General features: G+C 50.2%; 1 protein-coding gene across 4 annotated transcripts in view; it reads left to right on the plus strand.

Moving 5' to 3' along the window:
* UNC13B (unc-13 homolog B) overlaps positions 1-21,025 on the plus strand; it is a 341,072-nt gene that overhangs the window by 137,174 nt on the left and 182,873 nt on the right. Inside the window, exons 25-33 of one of the 4 annotated variants that reach the window (XM_063957634.1) lie at positions 4,338-4,490; positions 5,457-5,580; positions 6,770-6,826; positions 8,195-8,275; positions 8,500-8,647; positions 10,421-10,477; positions 11,245-11,337; positions 11,799-11,958; positions 14,353-15,977. In XM_063957634.1, coding sequence (XP_063813704.1) covers positions 4,338-4,490; positions 5,457-5,580; positions 6,770-6,826; positions 8,195-8,275; positions 8,500-8,647; positions 10,421-10,477; positions 11,245-11,337; positions 11,799-11,958; positions 14,353-14,638 — 1,159 coding nt within the window. In that variant the 3' untranslated portion in view covers positions 14,639-15,977. Of the gene's footprint in view, positions 1-4,337; positions 4,491-5,456; positions 5,581-6,769; positions 6,827-8,194; positions 8,276-8,499; positions 8,648-10,420; positions 10,478-11,244; positions 11,338-11,798; positions 11,959-14,352; positions 15,978-21,025 lie in introns of those variants that run through there. The other 3 variants (XM_063957658.1, XM_063957642.1, XM_063957650.1) reach the window with 3 other exon arrangements.

The following is a 21,025-nucleotide window of genomic DNA, read 5'->3' on the forward strand; positions in this document are numbered from 1 at the left end:
CATATATAATATAATACAATAATATCATGTGCTGCACTGTATATACCATCTGTAAATTTGTCATCTCAGCCGGACTGCATTATATACTGTATGCTGATGTGTCACCAGGCTGAACTATAGGGTGGAGTGGAAGTGGACAGTGTAGGAGGGGAGGTGATGTAGACAGTACAGGAGCGGAGGTTGGTGTGGATGCTGTAGGAGCAGAGGTTGGTGTGGAGGCTGGGGGCAGACACTAGGAGTGGAGGCTGGGGGCAGACACTGTAGGAGGGGAGGCCGGGGCAGATGCTGTAGGCGGGGAGATCGGAGGCAGACGCTATATGAATGTAGATTGGAGGCGGACGTTGTAGGAGCAGAGATCAGAGGTGGACGCTGTAGGAGAGGAGGCCGGGGCAGATGCCGTAGGAGGGGAGATCGGAGGCAGACGCTGTAGGAATGTAGATTGGAGGCGGACGTTGTAGGAGCAGAGATCAGAGGTGGACACTGTAGGAGGGGAGGCTGGGGGCAGACACTGTAGGAGGGGAGGCCGGGGCAGATTCTGCAGGAGTGGAGATCGGAGGCAGACGCTGTATGAATGTAGATTGGAGGCGGACGTTGTAGGAGCAGAGATCAGAGGTGGACACTGTAGGAGAGGAGGCCGGGGCAGATGCTGTAGGAGGGGAGATCGGAGGCAGACGCTGTATGAATGTAGATTGGGGGCAGACGTTGTAGGAGCAGAGATCAGAGGTGGACACTGTAGGAGAGGAGGCCGGGGCAGATGCTGTAGGAGTGGAGATCGGAGGTAGAGGCTGTATGAATGTAGATTGGGGGCGGATGTTGTAGGAGCAGAGATCAGAGTTGGACGCTGTAGGAGAGGAGGCCGGGGCAGATGCTGTAGGAGGGGAGATCGGAGGCAGACGCTGTATGAATGTAGATTGGAGGCGGACGTTGTAGGAGCAGAGATCAGAGGTGGACACTGTAGGAGGGGAGGCCGGTGCAGATGCTGTAGGAGGGGAGATCGGAGGCAGACGCTGTATGAATGGAGATTGGGGGCGGATGTTGTAGGAGCAGAGATCAGAGGTGGACACTATAGGAGAGGAGGCCGGGGCAGATGCTGTAGGAGGGGAGATCGGAGGCAGACGCTGTATGAATGTAGATTGGGGGCGGATGTTGTAGGAGCAGGGATCAGAGGTGGACACTGTAGGAGAGGAGGCCGGGGCAGATGCTGTAGGAGGGGAGATCGGAGGCAGACGCTGTATGAATGTAGATTGGGGGCGGACGTTGTAGGAGCAGGGATCAGAGGTGGACACTGTAGGAGAGGAGGCCGGGGCAGATGCTGTAGGAGTAGAGATCGGAGGCAGACGCTGTATGAATGGAGATTGGGGCGGATGTTGTAGGAGCAGAGATCAGAGGTGGACACTGTAGGAGAGGAGGCCGGGGCAGATGCTGTAGGAGTGGAGATCGGAGACAGACGCTGTATGAATGTAGATTGGGGGCGGATGTTGTGGGAGCAGAGATCAGAGGTGGACACTGTAGGAGGGGAGGCCGGGGCAGATGCTGTAGGAGTGGAGATCGGAGACAGATGCTGTATGAATGGAGATTGGGGGCGGATGTTGTAGGAGCAGAGATCAGAGGTGGACACTGTAGGAGAGGAGGCCGGGGCAGATGCTGTAGGAGGGGAGATCGGAGGCAGACGCTGTATGAATGTAGATTGGGGGCGGACGTTGTAGGAGCAGGGATCAGAGGTGGACACTGTAGGAGAGGAGGCCGGGGCAGATGCTGTAGGAGTAGAGATCGGAGGCAGACGCTGTATGAATGGAGATTGGGGCGGATGTTGTAGGAGCAGAGATCAGAGGTGGACACTGTAGGAGAGGAGGCCGGGGCAGATGCTGTAGGAGTGGAGATCGGAGACAGATGCTGTATGAATGGAGATTGGGGGCGGATGTTGTAGGAGCAGAGATCAGAGGTGGACACTGTAGGAGAGGAGGCCGGGGCAGATGCTGTAGGAGGGGAGATCGGAGGCAGACGCTGTAGGAGGGGAGGCCGGGGCAGATTCTGCAGGAGTGGAGATCGGAGGCAGACGCTGTATGAATGTAGATTGGGGGCGGATGTTGTAGGAGCAGAGATCAGAGGTGGACACTGTAGGAGAGGAGGCCGGGGCAGATGCTGTAGGAGTGGAGATCGGAGACAGATGCTGTATGAATGGAGATTGGGGGCGGATGTTGTAGGAGCAGAGATCAGAGGTGGACACTGTAGGAGAGGAGGCCGGGGCAGATGCTGTAGGAGGGGAGATCGGAGGCAGACGCTGTAGGAGGGGAGGCCGGGGCAGATTCTGCAGGAGTGGAGATCGGAGGCAGACGCTGTATGAATGTAGATTGGGGGCGGATGTTGTAGGAGCAGAGATCAGAGGTGGACACTGTAGGAGAGGAGGCCGGGGCAGATGCTGTAGGAGTGGAGATCGGAGGCAGACGCTGTATGAATGTAGATTGGGGGCGGATGTTGTAGGAGCAGAGATCAGAGGTGGACACTGTAGGAGAGGAGGCCGGGGCAGATGCTGTAGGAGTGGAGATCGGAGGCAGACGCTGTATGAATGTAGATTGGGGGCGGATGTTGTAGGAGCAGAGATCAGAGGTGGACACTGTAGGAGAGGAGGCCGGGGCAGATGCTGTAGGAGTGGAGATCGGAGGCAGACGCTGTATGAATGTAGATTGGGGGCAGATGCTGTAGGAGGGGAGATCGGAGGCAGACGCTGTATGAATGTAGATTGGAGGCGGACGTTGTAGGAGCAGAGATCAGAGGTGGACACTGTAGGAGAGGAGGCCGGGGCAGATGCTGTAGGAGTAGAGATCGGAGGCAGACGCTGTATGAATGGAGATTGGGGGCGGATGTTGTAGGAGCAGAGATCAGAGGTGGACACTGTAGGAGAGGAGGCCGGGGCAGATGCTGTAGGAGTGGAGATCGGAGACAGACGCTGTATGAATGTAGATTTGGGGCGGATGTTGTGGGAGCAGAGATCAGAGGTGGACACTGTAGGAGGGGAGGCCGGGGCAGATGCTGTAGGAGTGGAGATCGGAGGCAGACGCTGTATGAATGGAGATTGGGGGCGGACGTTGTAGGAGCAGAGATCAGAGGTGGACACTGTAGGAGATGAGGCCGGGGCAGATGCTGTAGGAGGGGAGATCGGAGGCAGACGCTGTATGAATGGAGATTGGGGGCGGATGTTGTAGGAGCAGAGATCAGAGGTGGACACTGTAGGAGAGGAGGCCGGGGCAGATGCTGTAGGAGGGGAGATCGGAGGCAGACGCTGTATAAATGGAGATTGGGGGCGAACGTTGTAGGAGCAGAGATCAGAGGTGGACACTGTAGGAGGGGAGGCCGGGGCAGATGCTGTAGGAGGGGAGATCGGAGGCAGACGCTGTATGAATGTAGATTGGGGGCAGACGTTGTAGGAGCAGAGATCAGAGGTGGACACTGTAGGAGATGAGGCCGGGGCAGATGCTGCAGGAGTGGAGATCGGAGGCAGACGCTGTATGAATGGAGATTGGGGGCGGACGTTGTAGGAGCAGAGATCAGAGGTGGACACTGTAGGAGGGGAGGCCGGGGCAGATGCTGTAGGAGTGGAGATCGGAGGCAGACGCTGTATGAATGGAGATTGGGGGCGGACGTTGTAGGAGCAGAGATCAGAGGTGGACACTGTAGGAGATGAGGCCGGGGCAGATGCTGTAGGAGGGGAGATCGGAGGCAGACGCTTTATGAATGTAGATTGGGGGCGGATGTTGTAGGAGCAGAGATCAGAGGTGGACACTGTAGGAGAGGAGGCCGGGGCAGATGCTGTAGGAGGGGAGATCGGAGGCAGACGCTGTATAAATGGAGATTGGGGGCGAACGTTGTAGGAGCAGAGATCAGAGGTGGACACTGTAGGAGGGGAGGCCGGGGCAGATGCTGTAGGAGGGGAGATCGGAGGCAGACGCTGTATGAATGTAGATTGGGGGCAGACGTTGTAGGAGCAGAGATCAGAGGTGGACACTGTAGGAGGGGAGGCCGGGGCAGATGCTGCAGGAGGGGAGATCGGAGGCAGACGCTGTATGAATGTAGATTGGGGGCGGACGTTGTAGGAGCAGAGATCAGAGGTGGACACTGTAGGAGAGGAGGCCGGGGCAGATGCTGTAGGAGTGGAGATCGGAGGCAGACGCTGTATGAATGTAGATTGGGGGCGGACGTTGTAGGAGCAGAGATCAGAGGTGGACACTGTAGGAGGGGAGGCTGGGGCAGATGCTGCAGGAGTGGAGATCCAGGTGGACACTGTAGAAGAGATGACTCAGAAACTCCTCACGTAATGGGATTTGTTTGTGTACCTGCAGCTTCCAGTTCCGTATAGATGAATGTATTAAGCAGATGTCCGAGATTCTGGGTCACGTGAAGGGCACTGGGAACGTACCAGCCAATGCCAGGAACACTGTGGCACAGGATGCAGACAATGTCCTGCGGCCTTTAATGGACTTCTTGGATGGAAAGTGAGTAGGAAGTGACTATTCCGAGATATGAATATTGTACAATGACCTCTACACCCCAGCATTGCTCCTCCCCCCATAGCGCATCCTGGGTAGCTCCCCGTTCACCATTCCCCCCCCCCTCCCCCCCCCTCAGCATCCCAGATCAGTGTACACGGAGAGCCTCACAGCCGTGCCCGTGTTCCAGACCGTCTGCCATAGAAAGAATTTGGTGTCACACAGAAAGTGGGTCCCTGCAGCTGACCGATGTTACGTAGAAATCGTTCCCCTGGCTGATCAGTGCTACGCAATACTGACACCCCTCACCCACACACACAATCCCTCTCCCAGCAGTATCCAGACCATAGTGAAACAGTGGCCCTCATTCCGAGTTGTTCGCTCGCAAGCTGCTTTTAGCAGCATTGCACACGCTAAGCCGCCGCCTACTGGGAGTGAATCTTAGCATAGTAAAATTGCGAACGAAAGATTAGCAGAATTGCGAATAGACACTTCTTAGCAGTTTCTGAGTAGCTCTACACTTACTCGGCAACTGCGATCAGTTCAGTCAGTTTCGTTCCTGGTTTGACGTCACAAACACTCCCAGCGTTCGCCCAGACACTCCCCCGTTTCTTCAGACACTCCCGCGTTTTTCCCAGAAACGGCAGCGTTTTTTCACACACACCCATAAAACGGCCAGTTTCCACCCAGAAACACCCACTTCCTGTCAATCACATTACGATCACCAGAACGAAGAAAAAACCTCGTAATGCCGTGAGTAAAATTCCTAACTGCATAGCAAATTTTCTTGGCGCAGTCGCAGTGCGAACATTGCGCATGCGCAATTAGCGGAAAATCGCTGCGATGCGAAGAAAATTACCGAGCGAACAACTCGGAATGACCACCAGTGTACGGAACTGTACGTCTCACTCTATCACTTCGCAACTTGTGGGATTGTGTCACTTCGCAACTTGTGGCTTCTGTTCTCCACAGCCTGACGCTGTTTGCTACCGTATGTGAGAAGACCGTATTAAAACGCGTCTTGAAGGAGCTCTGGAGGGTGGTGATGAACACGATGGAGAAGATGATTGTCCTGCCGCCCCTGACAGATCAGTCGGTGAGTGTGAATGAAATGGCGAGTTAGGGGTTACTGTGCATCCAGCTTCCTCAGCCACGAGTGACAACCCCAGATCTCCTGGAGAGTGTCCCAGCACAGTTGAGATGTTCCGTCTGACTGCCCACGTTACAGGGACTGCTGGGCTGGTGAGTGGCAGCTGGAGCTGGGGAGAAGAGTCACCTGGCAGACTGCCTTCCCCAGAACACATCTGCATCATTGCCGCTTATGTGTACAGTAACATGTACTGAATATATCACATGTAGTGTTTTGCTCTGTCGGTGACGCTGGGTTTGGACGTTCTCAGGACATGAAGATTCATTTTCTACGTGTTCCTCCAGCAAGCGGCTGACATTCTAGAGCCGACCAGGGCTCATTGATTATGTGCTGGAGGGAACATCCCGCCAATTGTTGGCTAAACCAAAGCTGCGCTTATTAGTTCATTAGCGAAGTCCCTGCCTAGGTCGTAGTTGGTGTCACTGACAGGAAGGTCCAAGTGTTGTCACTGACAGGAAGGTCCAAGTGTGTCCAAGTGACGTCACTGACAGGAAGGTCCTAGTGGCGTCACTGACAGGAAGGTCCTAGTGGCGTCACTGACAGGAAGGTCCTAGTGGCGTCACTGACAGGAAGGGCCTAGTGGTGTCACAGAAAAAGGAAGGGTAATTTGTGCACCTCAATGGTGAGAGGACTCTGTTAATGCCCGAGATATCTCTATGTGGTAACTCTTGACTGTGTGTGTGTTGTCCTCCTGTCCACCTTTTATCATTGGAGGTTGAATTCTACCACTTTTGTGACTTTATTGACCAAATCAGTCCCTATCTGGCAATTATCTGGTGTGTTTGTGACTATACAGAGATTAAGCCTGGTCACTGGGGTCGTTTAGAACACTGTGATTAGAACACCCAGTGCTGATATGTCACCAATTGGAGCTTTCTAGAGATGTGATATCACTGATATAACATTAAACCGAACTACAGTATGATGCCAGCATGTAGAGACAATGGGCAATGGGTGCTAGTGTGAAATGTACCAGCAGGTGGCGTGTCTGAGCTATATCCAGTATGTAATTATATCCAGGTGACTGGCACAGGGTGGGAGATAATCTGCTCAGCTTCGTGTAATCGTATGGACCGTTCAACGCTACATCTGGAAATAACCTTTTCTCTTCTTTCTCCCCTCCCTGCAATCTCAGGGCACTCAGTTGATTTTCAGTGCTGCAAAGGAATTGGGGCAGTTATCAAAACTGAAGGTATTGTGAGATGTCCTCAGCTGCTTGTAGCTTAGCCTGTGAAGTGTCCACTCACTGCTTCTGCTCATCCCCTACACTGCATGTTCCTGTTCCTTGTGCAACCGGTATCACAGGCCACATGACAGTGTGGAAGGTCACATGACTGCACTGCATGCTTCCTGTTCTTTGTGCAACTGTTATCACTGGTCACATGACTTAATCGCATGCTGCCTGTTCTTTGTGCAACTGTTATAACTGGTCACATGACTTAATCGCATGCTGCCTGTTCTTTGTGCGACTGTTATCCCTGGTCACACGACAGTGTGGAAGGTCACATGACTGCACCGCATGCTGCCTGTCCCTTGTGCAATTGTTAGGCTATCACATGACACAGTGTGGAAGATCATATGACTTGTTGCCTATCCCCCATAGAGGTAATGGCACACAGGTGCATTCTATGCCCCCAATGTTTGCTGTGTACACTCCCAAGGCGCCCTTTCCTGTGGCTGGTGTACTCTGGGCCCAGCGCCAGTGTGCCACTAATGTAATCCAGCTACGGAATAGTGTGCCACCTTACCATTCGGTTCACCTCTCTTATGACTGTGGCCTCAAGTGATGTGGGATATTAGCTTGCGCTGAAAGTGCTTTTCTGCTATTTTATTTAATCAAAACTCTGCTAAAACACAGCGCCACAGGTCCTTCATCATTCACTAGAACTGTTTCGGAGCATCCATGTAGTATTGCAGTCTGTTCCAGACCAGAATGCAGCTGAAACAGGTCTATAATAACACACGCACGCCATAATGTGTGAATCAACCCGTGTCCGTGACGCGGTTCTATTGCAAACCATTACTAACCATCAAGCAGTTTTACTCTTTTATTAACAACAATTTCCCTGCATTTGTTTTACTTACATTGATATCATCCCGGTTCCTGTGCCCGCTGGAGGAATCAGAGAACTGGAGGAGGGGGTGGATGGGTCAGTGTTTCTATAGTGAAAGAACTGTTGCATGCCATATGTACAGTACTAAGTAATCCACACTGAGTACTGATGTATACAATGGCCCATGCATTTCAGTTGCTGCTGCAGGCAGCTTGGAAGATGTGTGTTTCATGTAGTCAGCTGAGTACAGAACAGAGAGGTAGTATATTACATGAGAACACCAGTGGTGAGGCTTCTCTCTCATACATTATTCCCATGCTATCACCACTGAATCCTCATTGTGGGCTGTGATATCTCTCAGGCACTTCTGTGATCTTGTCTCCCCCTACAGGGTGTGGGAGTTACTGCAGCTCCCTAATACCTTTACTACAGTGCTGATGCAATGTGTCCAGTCTGTGGCAAGTCCCTGCAGTGGATACTGATCTTATTTCTTGTTGGTCTTACAGGATCACATGGTGAGAGAAGAGACCCGCAGCCTTACTCCAAAGCAGTGCGCTGTAATGGACCTTGCTCTAGATACCATCAAGGTATGTCATGGCCAACTTACACCTTTACTCTCCGCAGAAAAACACAACTATTTCACCTGGGGAAGCCAAATCTCTAGCCTAGGGCTATCCAACCTTCTCTTGTGGCCCCAGCTTAATTGAAAGATCCATAGACTGTCGTTATTTAGCCCGTGTAGTAACCGTGAGGTGGCCGCCTTCTGTGACATACTTAGACAATACCCCCCTTGACTTCTTACCCTTTGCAGCAATACTTTCACGCTGGAGGAAATGGCCTTAAGAAAACTTTCTTGGAGAAGAGTCCGGACTTGCAGTCTTTACGCTACGCCCTGTCCCTATACACGCAGACCACGGACACGCTCATCAAAACCTTTGTGCAAACCCAGACCGCGCAAGGTGCGTATAGTATAATATTATATTTATGTTGCGAATTGCTGCTGCTGTTAGTACCCATCAGTATAAAAGTTTGTATTTGCGCCGACTGACCTCCTTGCTCGGCAAGGACATTCTGAAGCAAAAAAAAATAGTGCGGCGTGCAGAGTAATCTTCAGCACAATCTGCCAAGATTTATTTACTTAGTAACAGTTTCTTATATAGGTGGTCATTCCGAGTTGTTCGCTCGTTGCCGATTTTCGCTATACTGTGATTAGTCGCTAACTGCGCATGCGCATGGTACGCAGAGCGCATGCGCTTAGTTATTTTACACAAAACTTAGCTGTTTTGCTGTAGCATCTGCGGCGCTTTTCAGTCGCACTGGTGTTCGGTAAATGATTGACAGGAAAGGGGCGTTTCTGGGCGGCAACTCAGCGTTTTCCCGGCGTTGGCTAAAAAATGCAGGCGTGTCAGGGAAAAACGCAGGAGTGTCTGGAGAAACGGGGGAGTGGCTGGCCGAACGCAGGGCGTGTTTGTGACGTCAAACCAGGAACAAAAGGGGCTGAGCTGATCGCAGTGTAGGAGTAAGTCTCCAGCTACTCAGAAACTGCAAAGAATTATTATTCGCAATTCTGCTAATCTTTCGTTCGCAATTCTGCTATTCTAAGATACACTCGCAGAGGGCGGCGGCCTAGCGTGTGCAATGCTGCTAAAATCTGCTAGCGAGCGAACAACTCGGAATGAGGGCCATAGCGCAGCAAATAATAAATAATAAATAATAAATTCCGTTGCGCTTTACAACTGGAAGATTGACGCGTTTCACTCCCAGATGACAGCATTGACGCGTTTTACTCCCTGCTGACACCAGTGACTGATACTTGTGACAGCTCTTGCAGTTGCTGCAACGTCTGTGTTCGCCAGGATGAGATGCAAAAAAAAATAAAAAATCTCCCAATAATTTCCCACTTAGTTTATTATGAGGACAATGAAGCTGCGTTTCCAAGTGTCACACTTGCTGGTAATGAATACGTGGGCAATGGTATTGAGATTATGGGGATAAATTGTGTCCTGTAGACGGTCGCATAATTGCAGCTAAATTAGAAATGTTCTGCTCTTCCCGTTTTCCAGCGTAGCAAGTTTCTACCTTGCGAAAGGCGCCATCTTGGTTGCTGGATTGGTGCGTTGTGTCGTAAACCCATTATAAAAGCAGTTGGTGACATCACAATAGGGTATTGTCTCCCCGCCTGTCTCACTTCTTCTTAAATAAACACATTTTATGTAGCATGAGACGGGGCTGACGCAGTCATTACTTATAATCCGCCTGATACCTTATAGCAGTGGTTCTCAAACTCGGTCCTCAGGACCCCACACGGTTTACGTTTTCCATGTCACCCAGCAGCTGCACTGTGTATCACCAACTGTCACATTTCAAAAATCTACAGGTGACCTGCAAAACATGAACCGTGTGGGGTCCTGAGGACCGAGTTTGAGAACCTGTGCCTTATAGTAAATCCTGGCTGTAGTATTTCATGCGCCATCTAATAATGGATAAAGTGCAAATAACTACACTGTACATGATTAACCGTCCTAGAAACTGTGGTGTGTTACTACGATGCCTTACATGCAGCGTTTTACCTTAGAATAGAATACGAGTCGTACAGTATGATGTAAGGAATCCCCGCAGCGGTCTGACCCTGTACAGCGTTTCCTCTGTGTATACTTGTTTATCGTCTGCTTCGTCTGTATAACTCTCTCTTCCTCTTTCTCCACCTGCCGTCTCTTGCGTTCATGTCCCAGTGCATGATGGGAAGGGTGTTAGGTATACGGCTAATGAGGACGCACACCCCGAGAAGGGTATGTTCAGAGATATCCTTATAAGTCTGTCCCCCCCAGCGTAGCGATATCCTGCGTAGCCTCCAGTTCCTTCAGGTTCCAGTCACGTAGAGCAGTTTAGTGTCACCCGTCTGGTAATGTGTCGGCCCACCTGCGGAATCGCCACGTCTAGCTGCAGAACCGAACAGTGTACATTTGGTTCTATCATTTTATCCATAGAGGAGGGTGGCCTGTGGCACTGCATCTGTGAAGGCCTGCTGAGACTTGTAGTTCTGTTGTACAGCCACAAGCTGCCCCCCTCTGTTCCGGTCTCACATCCATCCTGGTATTCGTGTAACATGGAGTTAGGAGGATAGGACACTATATACGTGGAAATAAATTAGCCACAGGACCAGATCTGGGGAAGGGTGTATTGGATTTCCCCTGTGTTCCGGCCAATCGCGTCTCCTGTGTATAGAATGGAACATGACTAGCGTGTTCTTCTGAGGACTGTGGCTGACGGGGTCCGTGTGTGTGTGTGTGTGTGTGTGTGTGTGTGTGTGTGTGTGTGTGTGTGTGTGTGTGTGTGTGTGTGTGTGTGTGTGTGTGTAGGTGGGGAGAGGCGTGAGCAGGAAAACTTGGGGGACAGTATCCAGGAATAAGCAGCTTTTCCTGTTAATGGTAACAGATACAGAGATTATTATGGAAATATATGTTACAGGTTATGGAATTGCTCCCAGTTAGGGCTAATATCATTCATATCATCACTTGATGCCAGAACTCGGCTGTAACCATGTTTCCTCTCCCAGGCTCCGGTGTGGATGATCCCGTGGGAGAAGTGTCTATACAGATAGACCTGTTTACGCACCCAGGAACTGGGGAGCAGAAGGTGACAGTGAAAGGTACGAAGGTTAAAGTGCACTAAATCTTCCCAGCTGGCGGCCATATTGTCACCTAAACTAGTCCCAAATCCCGCAGACTCTGCTTTTAGTTGCCACAATAAAAGGAATGTGGATTTTATAATGAAACCAGCAACAGCTGTTGTCCTATGAAGCCACATTTAGACTGTGAATTGAGCCTGTCACCTGTGATTCTGTTATTAATTAACTTCATGAGCTGCCATGTAAGTACTGTGCTGTTCACCTGTTACGCACGTATATCACGGCTAAGAACATAGAATAAAAACTGGGAGCTTATTCAACATACCCACTTATAAAACGAATATTTATGGACACCCCTCTCCCGTTACTAAATATCTATGGAGAAGGGCAATTGGAGACATCAGGGGGTAATTGATAGGTGCAGTACCTCTGTCAGCCTGGAGTGGTGCTCCTCCCCATATGAGTGTTTTGTTTTCCATCAGTGGTGGCTGCAAATGACCTGAAGTGGCAGACGACCGGCATGTTCCGCCCGTTTGTGGAGGTCACCATGATTGGTCCTAACCAGAGCGACAAGAAACGGAAATTCACCACCAAATCAAAGAGCAACAACTGGGCTCCCAAGTACAATGAGACCTTCCACTTGTGAGTATAGAGGGCTGGGGCATGTCAGGGCACCGGGGCTTCAACTTGTGAGTATAGAGGGCTGGGGCATGTCAGGGCACCAGGGCTTCAACTTGTGAGTATAAGGGGCTGGGGCATGTCAGGGCACCGGGGCTTACACTTGTGAGTATAGGGGACTGGGGCATGTCAGGGCATCGGGGCTTCTACTTGTGAGTATAGAGGGCTGGGGCATGTCAGGGCATCGGGGCTTCCACTTGTGAGTATAGAGGGTTGGGGCATGTCAGGGCACTGGGGCTTCCACTTTTGAGTATAGAGGGCTGGGGCATGTCAGGGCATCGGGGCTTCTACTTGTGAGTATAGAGGGCTGGGGCATGTCAGGGCACCGGGGCTTCCACTTGTGAGTATAGAGGGCTGGGGCATGTCAGGGCACCGGGGCTTCCACTTGTGAGTATAGAGGGCTGGGGCATGTCAGGGCACCGGGGCATCCACTTGTGAGTATAGAGGGCTGGGGCATGTCAGGGCATCGGGGCTTCCACTTGTGAGTATAGAGGGCTGGGGCATGTCAGGGCACCGGGGCTACCACTTGTGAGTATAGGGGGCTGGGGCATGTCAGGGCACCGGGGCTTCCACTCGTGAGTATAGAGGGCTGGGGCATGTCAGGGCACTGGGGCTTCCACTTGTGAGTATAGGGGGCTGGGACATGTCAGGGCACCGGGACTTTTTCCTGTAAGAATTGATTTGTCGCAGAAGAGCGGCTTTATGTGTAGATCTAAGGCATCAAATACCCCAAATTTGTGGAGTTTCCGGATCTATAAATGAGAGAGTATATACAATAGCAAGTTACATATTGCTATGGGGTACATGTTAGCCAAGTAATAGCGCATGATATGTTTGAGGTTTTACTATGCTATATGTGATTTATGATGGATGTGTAGAATCCACCCTGTGACTTAGGTCACCAAATACACACTAGTTGTGCTAGGTTATAATTAAACTGTCATAATGTATCAGTGCACCAGAATCTTGTGACGTTACTGGAAACGCAGCCTATCCCTTCACTTAGGACAAGTGACATCACTGAGAGTGCAGCCTATCCATTCACCAGTGACATCACTGAGAGTGCAGCCTATCCAGTCACTCGGAATCAGTGACATCACTGAGCACAGCCTATCCAGTCACTAGGAACCAGTGACATCACTGAGAGTGCAGCCTATCCAGTCACTAGGAATAGTGACATCACTGAGAGTGCAACCTATCCAGTCAGTAGGAGCCAGTGACATCACTGAGAGTGCAGCTTACCCAGTCACTAGGAGCCAGTGACATCACTGAGAGTGCAGCTTATCCAGTCACTAGGCAGTGACATCACAAAATGCAGCGTATACATTCAGTAGGAGCCAGTGACTTCACTGAGAGTGCAGCCTGTCCAGTCACTAGGAGTTAGTGACATCACTGAGAATGCAGCCTATCCAGTCAGTTGGAACCAGTGACATCAGTGAGAGTGCAGCCTATCCTGTCAATAGGAGTCAGTGACATCACTGAGAATGCAGCCTCTGCAGTCACTAGGAACCAGTGACATCACTGAGAGTGCAGCCTATCCAGTCACTAGGAGCCAGTGACATCACTGAGAGTGCCGCCTGTCCAGTCACTAGGAATAGTGACATCACTGAGAGTGCAGCCTATCAAGTCAGTAGGAGTCAGTGACATCACTGAGAGTGCAGCCTATCCAATTACTATGAGCCAGTGACATCACTGAGAGTGCAGCTTATCCAGTCACTAGGAGGCAGTGACATCACAAAATGCAGCGTATACATTCAGTAGGAGCCAGTGACTTCACTGAGAGTGCAGCCTATCCAGTCACTAGGAATAGTGACATCACTGAGAGTGCAGCCTATCCAGTCACTAGGAGGCAGTGACATCACTGAGAATGCAACCTATCTATACACTAGGAACCCTTGACATCACAAAGTGCAGCCTATGCAGTTACTAGGAGCCAGTAACATCACAAAGTTCAGCCTGTCCAGTCAGTAGGAACCAGTGACATCACGGAGAGTGCAGCCGATTTAGTCACTAGGAATAGAGACATCACTGAGAGTGCAGCCTATCCAGTCACTAGGAACCAGTGACATCACTGAGAGTGCAGCCTATTCAGTCACTAGGAACCAGTGACCTAACTGAGAGTGCAGCCTATCCAGTCACTAGGAATAGTGACATCACTGAGAATGCAGCCTATCCAGTCACTAGGAGGCAGTGACATCACTGAGAGTGCAGCCAATCTATACACTAGGAACCAGTGAATCCCAAAGTGCAGCCTATCCAGTCAGTAGGAGCCAGTGAATAGACAGGCTGCACATTGCTGCCACCTCTATGTCTACAGGTTACTGTTGCATCATGTAATTGTCCCCTATTTCTCTCTAGTATTCTGGGGAACGAGGATGGACCGGAGTGCTACGAACTGCAGGTCTGTGTAAAGGATTATTGCTTTGCCCGGGAGGACCACGTGTTGGGAATAGCTGTGTTACAGTTGCGGGACATTGCCGACAAGGGGAGCTGTGCTTGCTGGTGCCCTATGGGCCGTCGTGTCCAGATGGATGAAACTGGATTGACCATCCTGCGGATACTCTCACAAAGGACCAACGACGAGGTGGCCCGGGAGTTTGTCAAGCTGAAATCAGAGACTCGGTCCACAGAGGAGGGCAGCTGAGGTCGGACCACGAACTCTATTATGTGCCAATTTGCCAGCTCGTGCTGCCTTCCAGCTTCCTACCCCGTAGCCCGCACATGGAGCAGGGAGCGGATTGCCAGACCGGAAGATTATTTATTTTTTCTGTATTTCCAGACATCAAGAGACACTTTTAGTAAAGAAAATAAGATGTTATCTTATAACCGAAATATTTATATAATAAAATGACTGTAGAGGACGTGGATTGTGCATCTGCCAGTGTGTGGAGCACTGCCATCCTGTCCCTAAAGGGGGGGGGGGGGTCAGAGGTCCAGGAAAGTCTGGATAACGCAAAAGACACTTTCTCCCGCTGCTGTGATATTTATGTGACTGTTAAGGCAATAAGACACCGGCGGCCGAACCTCTGGTGCACGACTGTGCCGCTCGCAGACTGAACAGAATAAGGATCGGAGCGCCGCGTGTGAATGTGCAGATCTGCGCAGCCTTGCAGAGCAGTTGTCGACTCTTACCACTATAACTAATGTAGCAACCAAGAACAAGACCGCCCAGGGTTCGGCGGCTCCCCCAAAAACATTTTAGCAACTTGCAATATAGTTGTTTTTTGTAGTTTTTTTTTTTAATTCTATTTAAAGATCTTGTCTGCTTTACCGACAACCTTTTATTTTTATTACAGAATTTTGTTGCCGCGTAATATTTCCGGCTTCTCAACATTTTATTTAGTTTTTTTTTAAGGTTTTCAGCGCTGGTATATTTTTGGGCGTTACCTTGCAGGACTTCGTATGGGGGGGGGCGTAACGTAGAGGAGGACTGACATATGTATTATCAAGGGATAGTGTTACAATCAGCTCATGTGCCATAATGCCTGGGTGGTGCTTTGTGCGCGACGTACAGTTCTGTCGCGGTTTTTGGAAAAGATGAGAGGGGTTTTTTTATTGTGATTTTTGCACTATTGAGGGGGGGGGGGGTTGTTTTCTGAATTGAGACAGGTTTTTGCGGAGACCCCCGAGGATAATTAGAACAATACACTGGGGCGGGGGAGGGGGGTCAGTTCTATCCTAGCTCCTCCCCAATCACAACCTTGTATTATATAGTATACTGAATACCGGTGCGAGGGTAGGGTACGCTGTTACATTTAACCTGCATTGTACAGATGTAAGAAGCTCACTTAGAAGCTCGCAGGCTTGTAGTGTGACCTCTCGTCCCGAGACTGTGACTGTGTACACCGTACCTGCCAGTGTGTGAGATATGACTGTATTATGTGTTACAATATGTGAGAATACCCTGTAGATCTGTAACCGTATGTGCCATTGTTACAGAGCAGATAAGTCCAGCCATCAATAAAGGCTCTTTAAAACAGCGAGTCACGTGTTCAAGTCTCTTGTAGTAACCTCAGTGACATTCTGCACTGAGCGCAAGCGCAAATGTGTCGGCCACAACCGTCTGTGAGGGGTAATGGTGGGCAATTAATGTTTCACGACTCCTAAACCACCATAAATCAGGTAGGTTTACCCTGTAAGAGAACATGTGCGTACGTGTAATGTAACTGCGGACTATATTTATTAGCTGTCTCACAGTTGGGTGCGCCCTCCTGCAACTTTTGCTAAACACATCGCTGTGTCTTGCTGCATTCCACGTTTTTCACCAAGTCCTTTATATCTATTGCCACTGGACAGAACACAGCTGCTCTGTGAATACAGCTAGTATCGGAGAAGTGCAGCGCTCTCTGCCTGTAGCTGTAAAGGCGTTGGTGAAAAGCATAGGACTTACAAAGATGAATCGGTGTGCTCGGTAAAGGCTGTTACACACCAGTATGCTAAAGTTGCCTGAAGGTGGAAAAAATAAGAATTTACTTACCGATAATTCTATTTCTCATAGTCCGTAGTGGATGCTGGGGACTCCGAAAGGACCATGGGGGATAGCGGCTCCGCAGGAGACTGGGCACAAAAGTAAAAGCTTTAGGACTACCTGGTGTGCACTGGCTCCTCCCCCTATGACCCTCCTCCAAGCCTCAGTTAGGATACTGTGCCCGGACGAGCGTACACAATAAGGAAGGATTTTGAATCCCGGGTAAGACTCATACCAGCCACACCAATCACACCGTACAACTTGTGATTTGAACCCAGTTAACAGCATGATAACAGAGGAGCCTCTGAAAAGATGGCTCACAACAATAATAACCCGATTTTTGTAACAATAACTATGTACAAGTATTGCAGACAATCCGCACTTGGGATGGGCGCCCAGCATCCACTACGGACTATGAGAAATAGAATTATCGGTAAGTAAATTCTTATTTTCTCTGACGTCCTAGTGGATGCTGGGGACTCTGAAAGGACCATGGGGATTATACCAAAGCTCCCAAACGGGCGGGAGAGTGCGGATGACTCTGCAGCACCGAATGAGAGAACTCCAGGTCCTCCTCAGCCAGGGTATCAAATTTGTAGAATTTAGCAAACGTGTTTGCCCCTGACCAAGTAGCTGCTCGGCAAAGTTGTAAAGCCGAGACCCCTCGGGCAGCCGCCCAAGATGAGCCCACTTTCCGTGTGGAATGGGCTTTTACAGATTTTGGCTGTGGCAGGCCTGCCACAGAATGTGCAAGCTGAATTGTACTACAAATCCAACGAGCAATCGTCTGCTTAGAAGCAGGAGCACCCAGTTTGTTGGGTGCATACAGAATAAACAGCGAGTCAGATTTTCTGACTCCAGCCGTCCTGGAAACAATAAGAATTTACTTACCGATAATTCTATTTCTCGGAGTCCGTAGTGGATGCTGGGGTTCCTGAAAGGACCATGGGGAATAGCGGCTCCGCAGGAGACAGGGCACAAAAAGTAAAGCTTTTACAGGTCAGGTGGTGTGCACTGGCTCCTCCCCCTATGACCCTCCTCCAGACTCCAGTTAGGTACTGTGCCCGGACGAGCGTACACAATAAGGGAGGATTTCGAATCCCGGGTAAGACTCATACCAGCCACACCAATCACACCGTACAACTTGTGATCTAAACCCAGTTAACAGTATGATAACAGAGGAGCCTCTGAAAGATGGCTCCCTAAACAAAATAACCCGAAATAGTTAACAATAACTATGTACAAGTCTTGCAGATAATCCGCACTTGGGATGGGCGCCCAGCATCCACTACGGACTCCGAGAAATAGAATTATCGGTAAGTAAATTCTTATTTTCTCTATCGTCCTAAGTGGATGCTGGGGTTCCTGAAAGGACCATGGGGATTATACCAAAGCTCCCAAACGGGCGGGAGAGTGCGGATGACTCTGCAGCACCGAATGAGAGAACTCCAGGTCCTCTTTTGCCAGGGTATCAAATTTGTAAAATTTTACAAACGTGTTCTCCCCTGACCACGTAGCTGCTCGGCAGAGTTGTAATGCCGAGACCCCTCGGGCAGCCGCCCAGGATGAGCCCACCTTCCTTGTGGAATGGGCCTTAACAGAATTAGGCTGTGGTAGGCCTGCCACAGAATGTGCAAGTTGAATCGTGTTACAAATCCAACGAGCAATCGACTGCTTAGAAGCAGGTGCACCCAACTTGTTGGGTGCATACAGTATAAACAGCGAGTCAGATTTTCTGACTCCAGCCGTCCTTGAAATGTATATCTTTAAAGCTCTGACAACGTCCAACAACTTGGAGTCTTCCAAGTCGTTTGTAGCCGCAGGCACTACAATAGGCTGGTTCAGGTGAAACGCTGACACCACCTTCGGGAGAAAATGCGGACGCGTCCGCAGCTCTGCCCTATCTGAATGGAAACTTAAATAAGGACTTTTATAAGATAAAGCCGCCAGTTCTGATACTCTCCTGGCCGAAGCCAGGGCCAGTAACATAGTCACTTTCCATGTGAGATATTTCAAATCCACCTTCTTAAGTGGTTCAAACCAATGGGATTTGAGGAAATCTAAAACTACATTTAGATCCCACGGTGCCACCGGAGGCACCACAGGAGGCTGTATATGCAGTACTCCTTTGACAAAAGTCTGGACCTCAGGAACTGAGGCCAATTCTTTTTGGAAGAATATAGACAGGGCCGAAATTTGAACCTTAATAGATCCCAATTTGAGACCCATAGACAATCCTGATTGCAGGAAATGTAGGAAACGACCCAGTTGAAATTCCTTCGTCGGAGCATTCCGACCCTCGCACCATGCCACATATTTCCGCCAAATGCGGTGATAATGCTTTGCGGTGACTTCTTTCCTTGCCTTAATCAAGGTAGGAATGACTTCTTCAGGAATGCCTTTTTCTTTTAGAATCTGGCGTTCAACCGCCATGCCGTCAAACGCAGCCGCGGTAAGTCTTGAAAAAGACAAGGACCCTGCTGAGGCAGGTCCCTTCTCAGAGGTAGAGGCCACGGATCGTCCGTGACCATCTCTTGAAGTTCCGGGTACCAAGTCCTTCTTGGCCAATCCGGAGCCACTAGTATCGTTCTTACTCCTCTTTGCCGTATAATCCTCAATACCTTTGGTATGAGAGGCAGAGGAGGAAACACATATACCGACTGGTACACCCAAGGTGTTACCAGCGCATCCACAGCTATTGCCTGCGGATCTCTTGACCTGGCGCAATACCTGTCCAGTTTTTTGTTGAGGCGAGACGCCATCATGTCCACCATTGGTTTTTCCCAACGGTTTATTATCATGAGGAAAACTTCTGAATGAAGTCCCCACTCTCCCGGGTGAAGATCGTGTCTGCTGAGGAAGTCTGCTTCCCAGTTGTCCACGTCCGGGATGAATACTGCTGACAATGCTATCACGTGATTCTCCGCCCAGCGAAGGATCCTGGCAGCTTCTGCCATTGCACTCCTGCTTCTTGTGCCGCCCTGTCTGTTTACATGGGCGACTGCCGTGATGTTGTCCGACTGGATCAATACCGGTCTTCCTTGAAGCAGAGGTTCCGCCTGGTTTAGAGCATTGTAGATTGCTCTTAGTTCCAGAATGTTTATGTGAAGAGACTTTTCCAGGCTCGTCCACACTCCCTGGAAGTTTCTTCCCTGTGTGACTGCTCCCCAGCCTCTCAGGCTGGCGTCCGTGGTCACCAGGATCCAATCCTGTATGCCGAATCTGCGGCCCTCCAGTAGATGAGCCTCCTGCAACCACCACAGAAGAGATACCCTTGTCCTTGGAGACAGGGTTATCCGCTGATGCATCTGAAGATGCGATCCGGACCATTCGTCCAGCAAATCTCCCTGAAAATGTTTTGCGTGAGATCTGCCGAATGGAATCGCTTCGTAAGAAGCCACCATTTTTCCCAGGCCTCCTGTGCATTAATGCACTGATACTTGGCCTGGTTTTAGGAGGTTTCTGACTAGGTCGGATAACTCCCTGGCTTTCCCCTCCAGGAGAAATACCTTTTTCTGGACTATGCCCAGAATCATTCCTGGGAACAGCAGACGTATCATCGGAAAACACAGCTGCGATTTTTGGAATATTTAGAATCCACTCGTGCTATCGTAGAACTACTTTAGATAGTTCTTTTCCGACCTCCAACTGTTCTCTGGAACTTGCCCCTTTCAGGATATCGTCCAAGTAAGGGATAATTAAGATGCCCTTTTCTTTGAAGAGAGTCATCTTTTCGGCCATTACCTTGGTAAAGGCCCGGGGTGCCGTGGATAATTCAACGGCAACTTTTGAAACTGATATTGACAGTTCTGTATCACGAACCCGATGTACCCTTGTTGAGAAGGGCAAATTTGGACATGGAGGTAATCCTTGATGTCCAGGGACACCATATAGTCCCCTTCTTTCCGGTTCGCTATCACTGCTCTGAGTGACTCCATCTTGATTTGAACCTTTATGTAAGTGTTCAAAGATTTCAGATTTAGACTATGTCTCACCAAGCCGTCTGGCTTCAGTACCACCATATAGTGTGGAAGACTAATACCCTTTTCCTTGTTGTAGGAGGGGTACTTTGATTATCACCTGCTGGAAATACAGCTTGTGAATTTTTCCCAATACTGCCTCCCTGTTGGAGGGAGCCGTTGGTAACGCAGACTTCAGGAACCTGCGAGGAAAAGATGTCTCGACTCTCCAATCTGTACCCCTGGGATAATACTAGTACGATCCAGGGGTCAACTTGCGAGTGATCCCACTGCGCGTTGAGACTCTTGAGACTACACCCCCACCTAACCTGAGTCCGCTTACACGGCCCCAGCGTCATGCTGGGGACTTGGCAGACGCGGTGGAAGGCTTCCTTTCCTGGGAAGGAGCTGTCTGCTGCAGTCTACTTCCCATTCCTCTATGTCTGGGCAGATATGACTGGCCTTTTGCCCGCTTGCCCTCATGGGAACGGAAGGATTGAGGCTGAAAAGACGGTGTCTGTTTCTGCTGAGATGTAACTTGGGGTAAAAAGGTTGGATTTCCAGCTGTTGCCGAGACCCCCAGGTCCGTTGGACCGACCCCAAA

This window comes from Pseudophryne corroboree, chromosome 1 (genome assembly GCF_028390025.1).
Source record: "Pseudophryne corroboree isolate aPseCor3 chromosome 1, aPseCor3.hap2, whole genome shotgun sequence".
Classification (NCBI taxonomy): Eukaryota; Metazoa; Chordata; class Amphibia; order Anura; family Myobatrachidae; genus Pseudophryne; species Pseudophryne corroboree.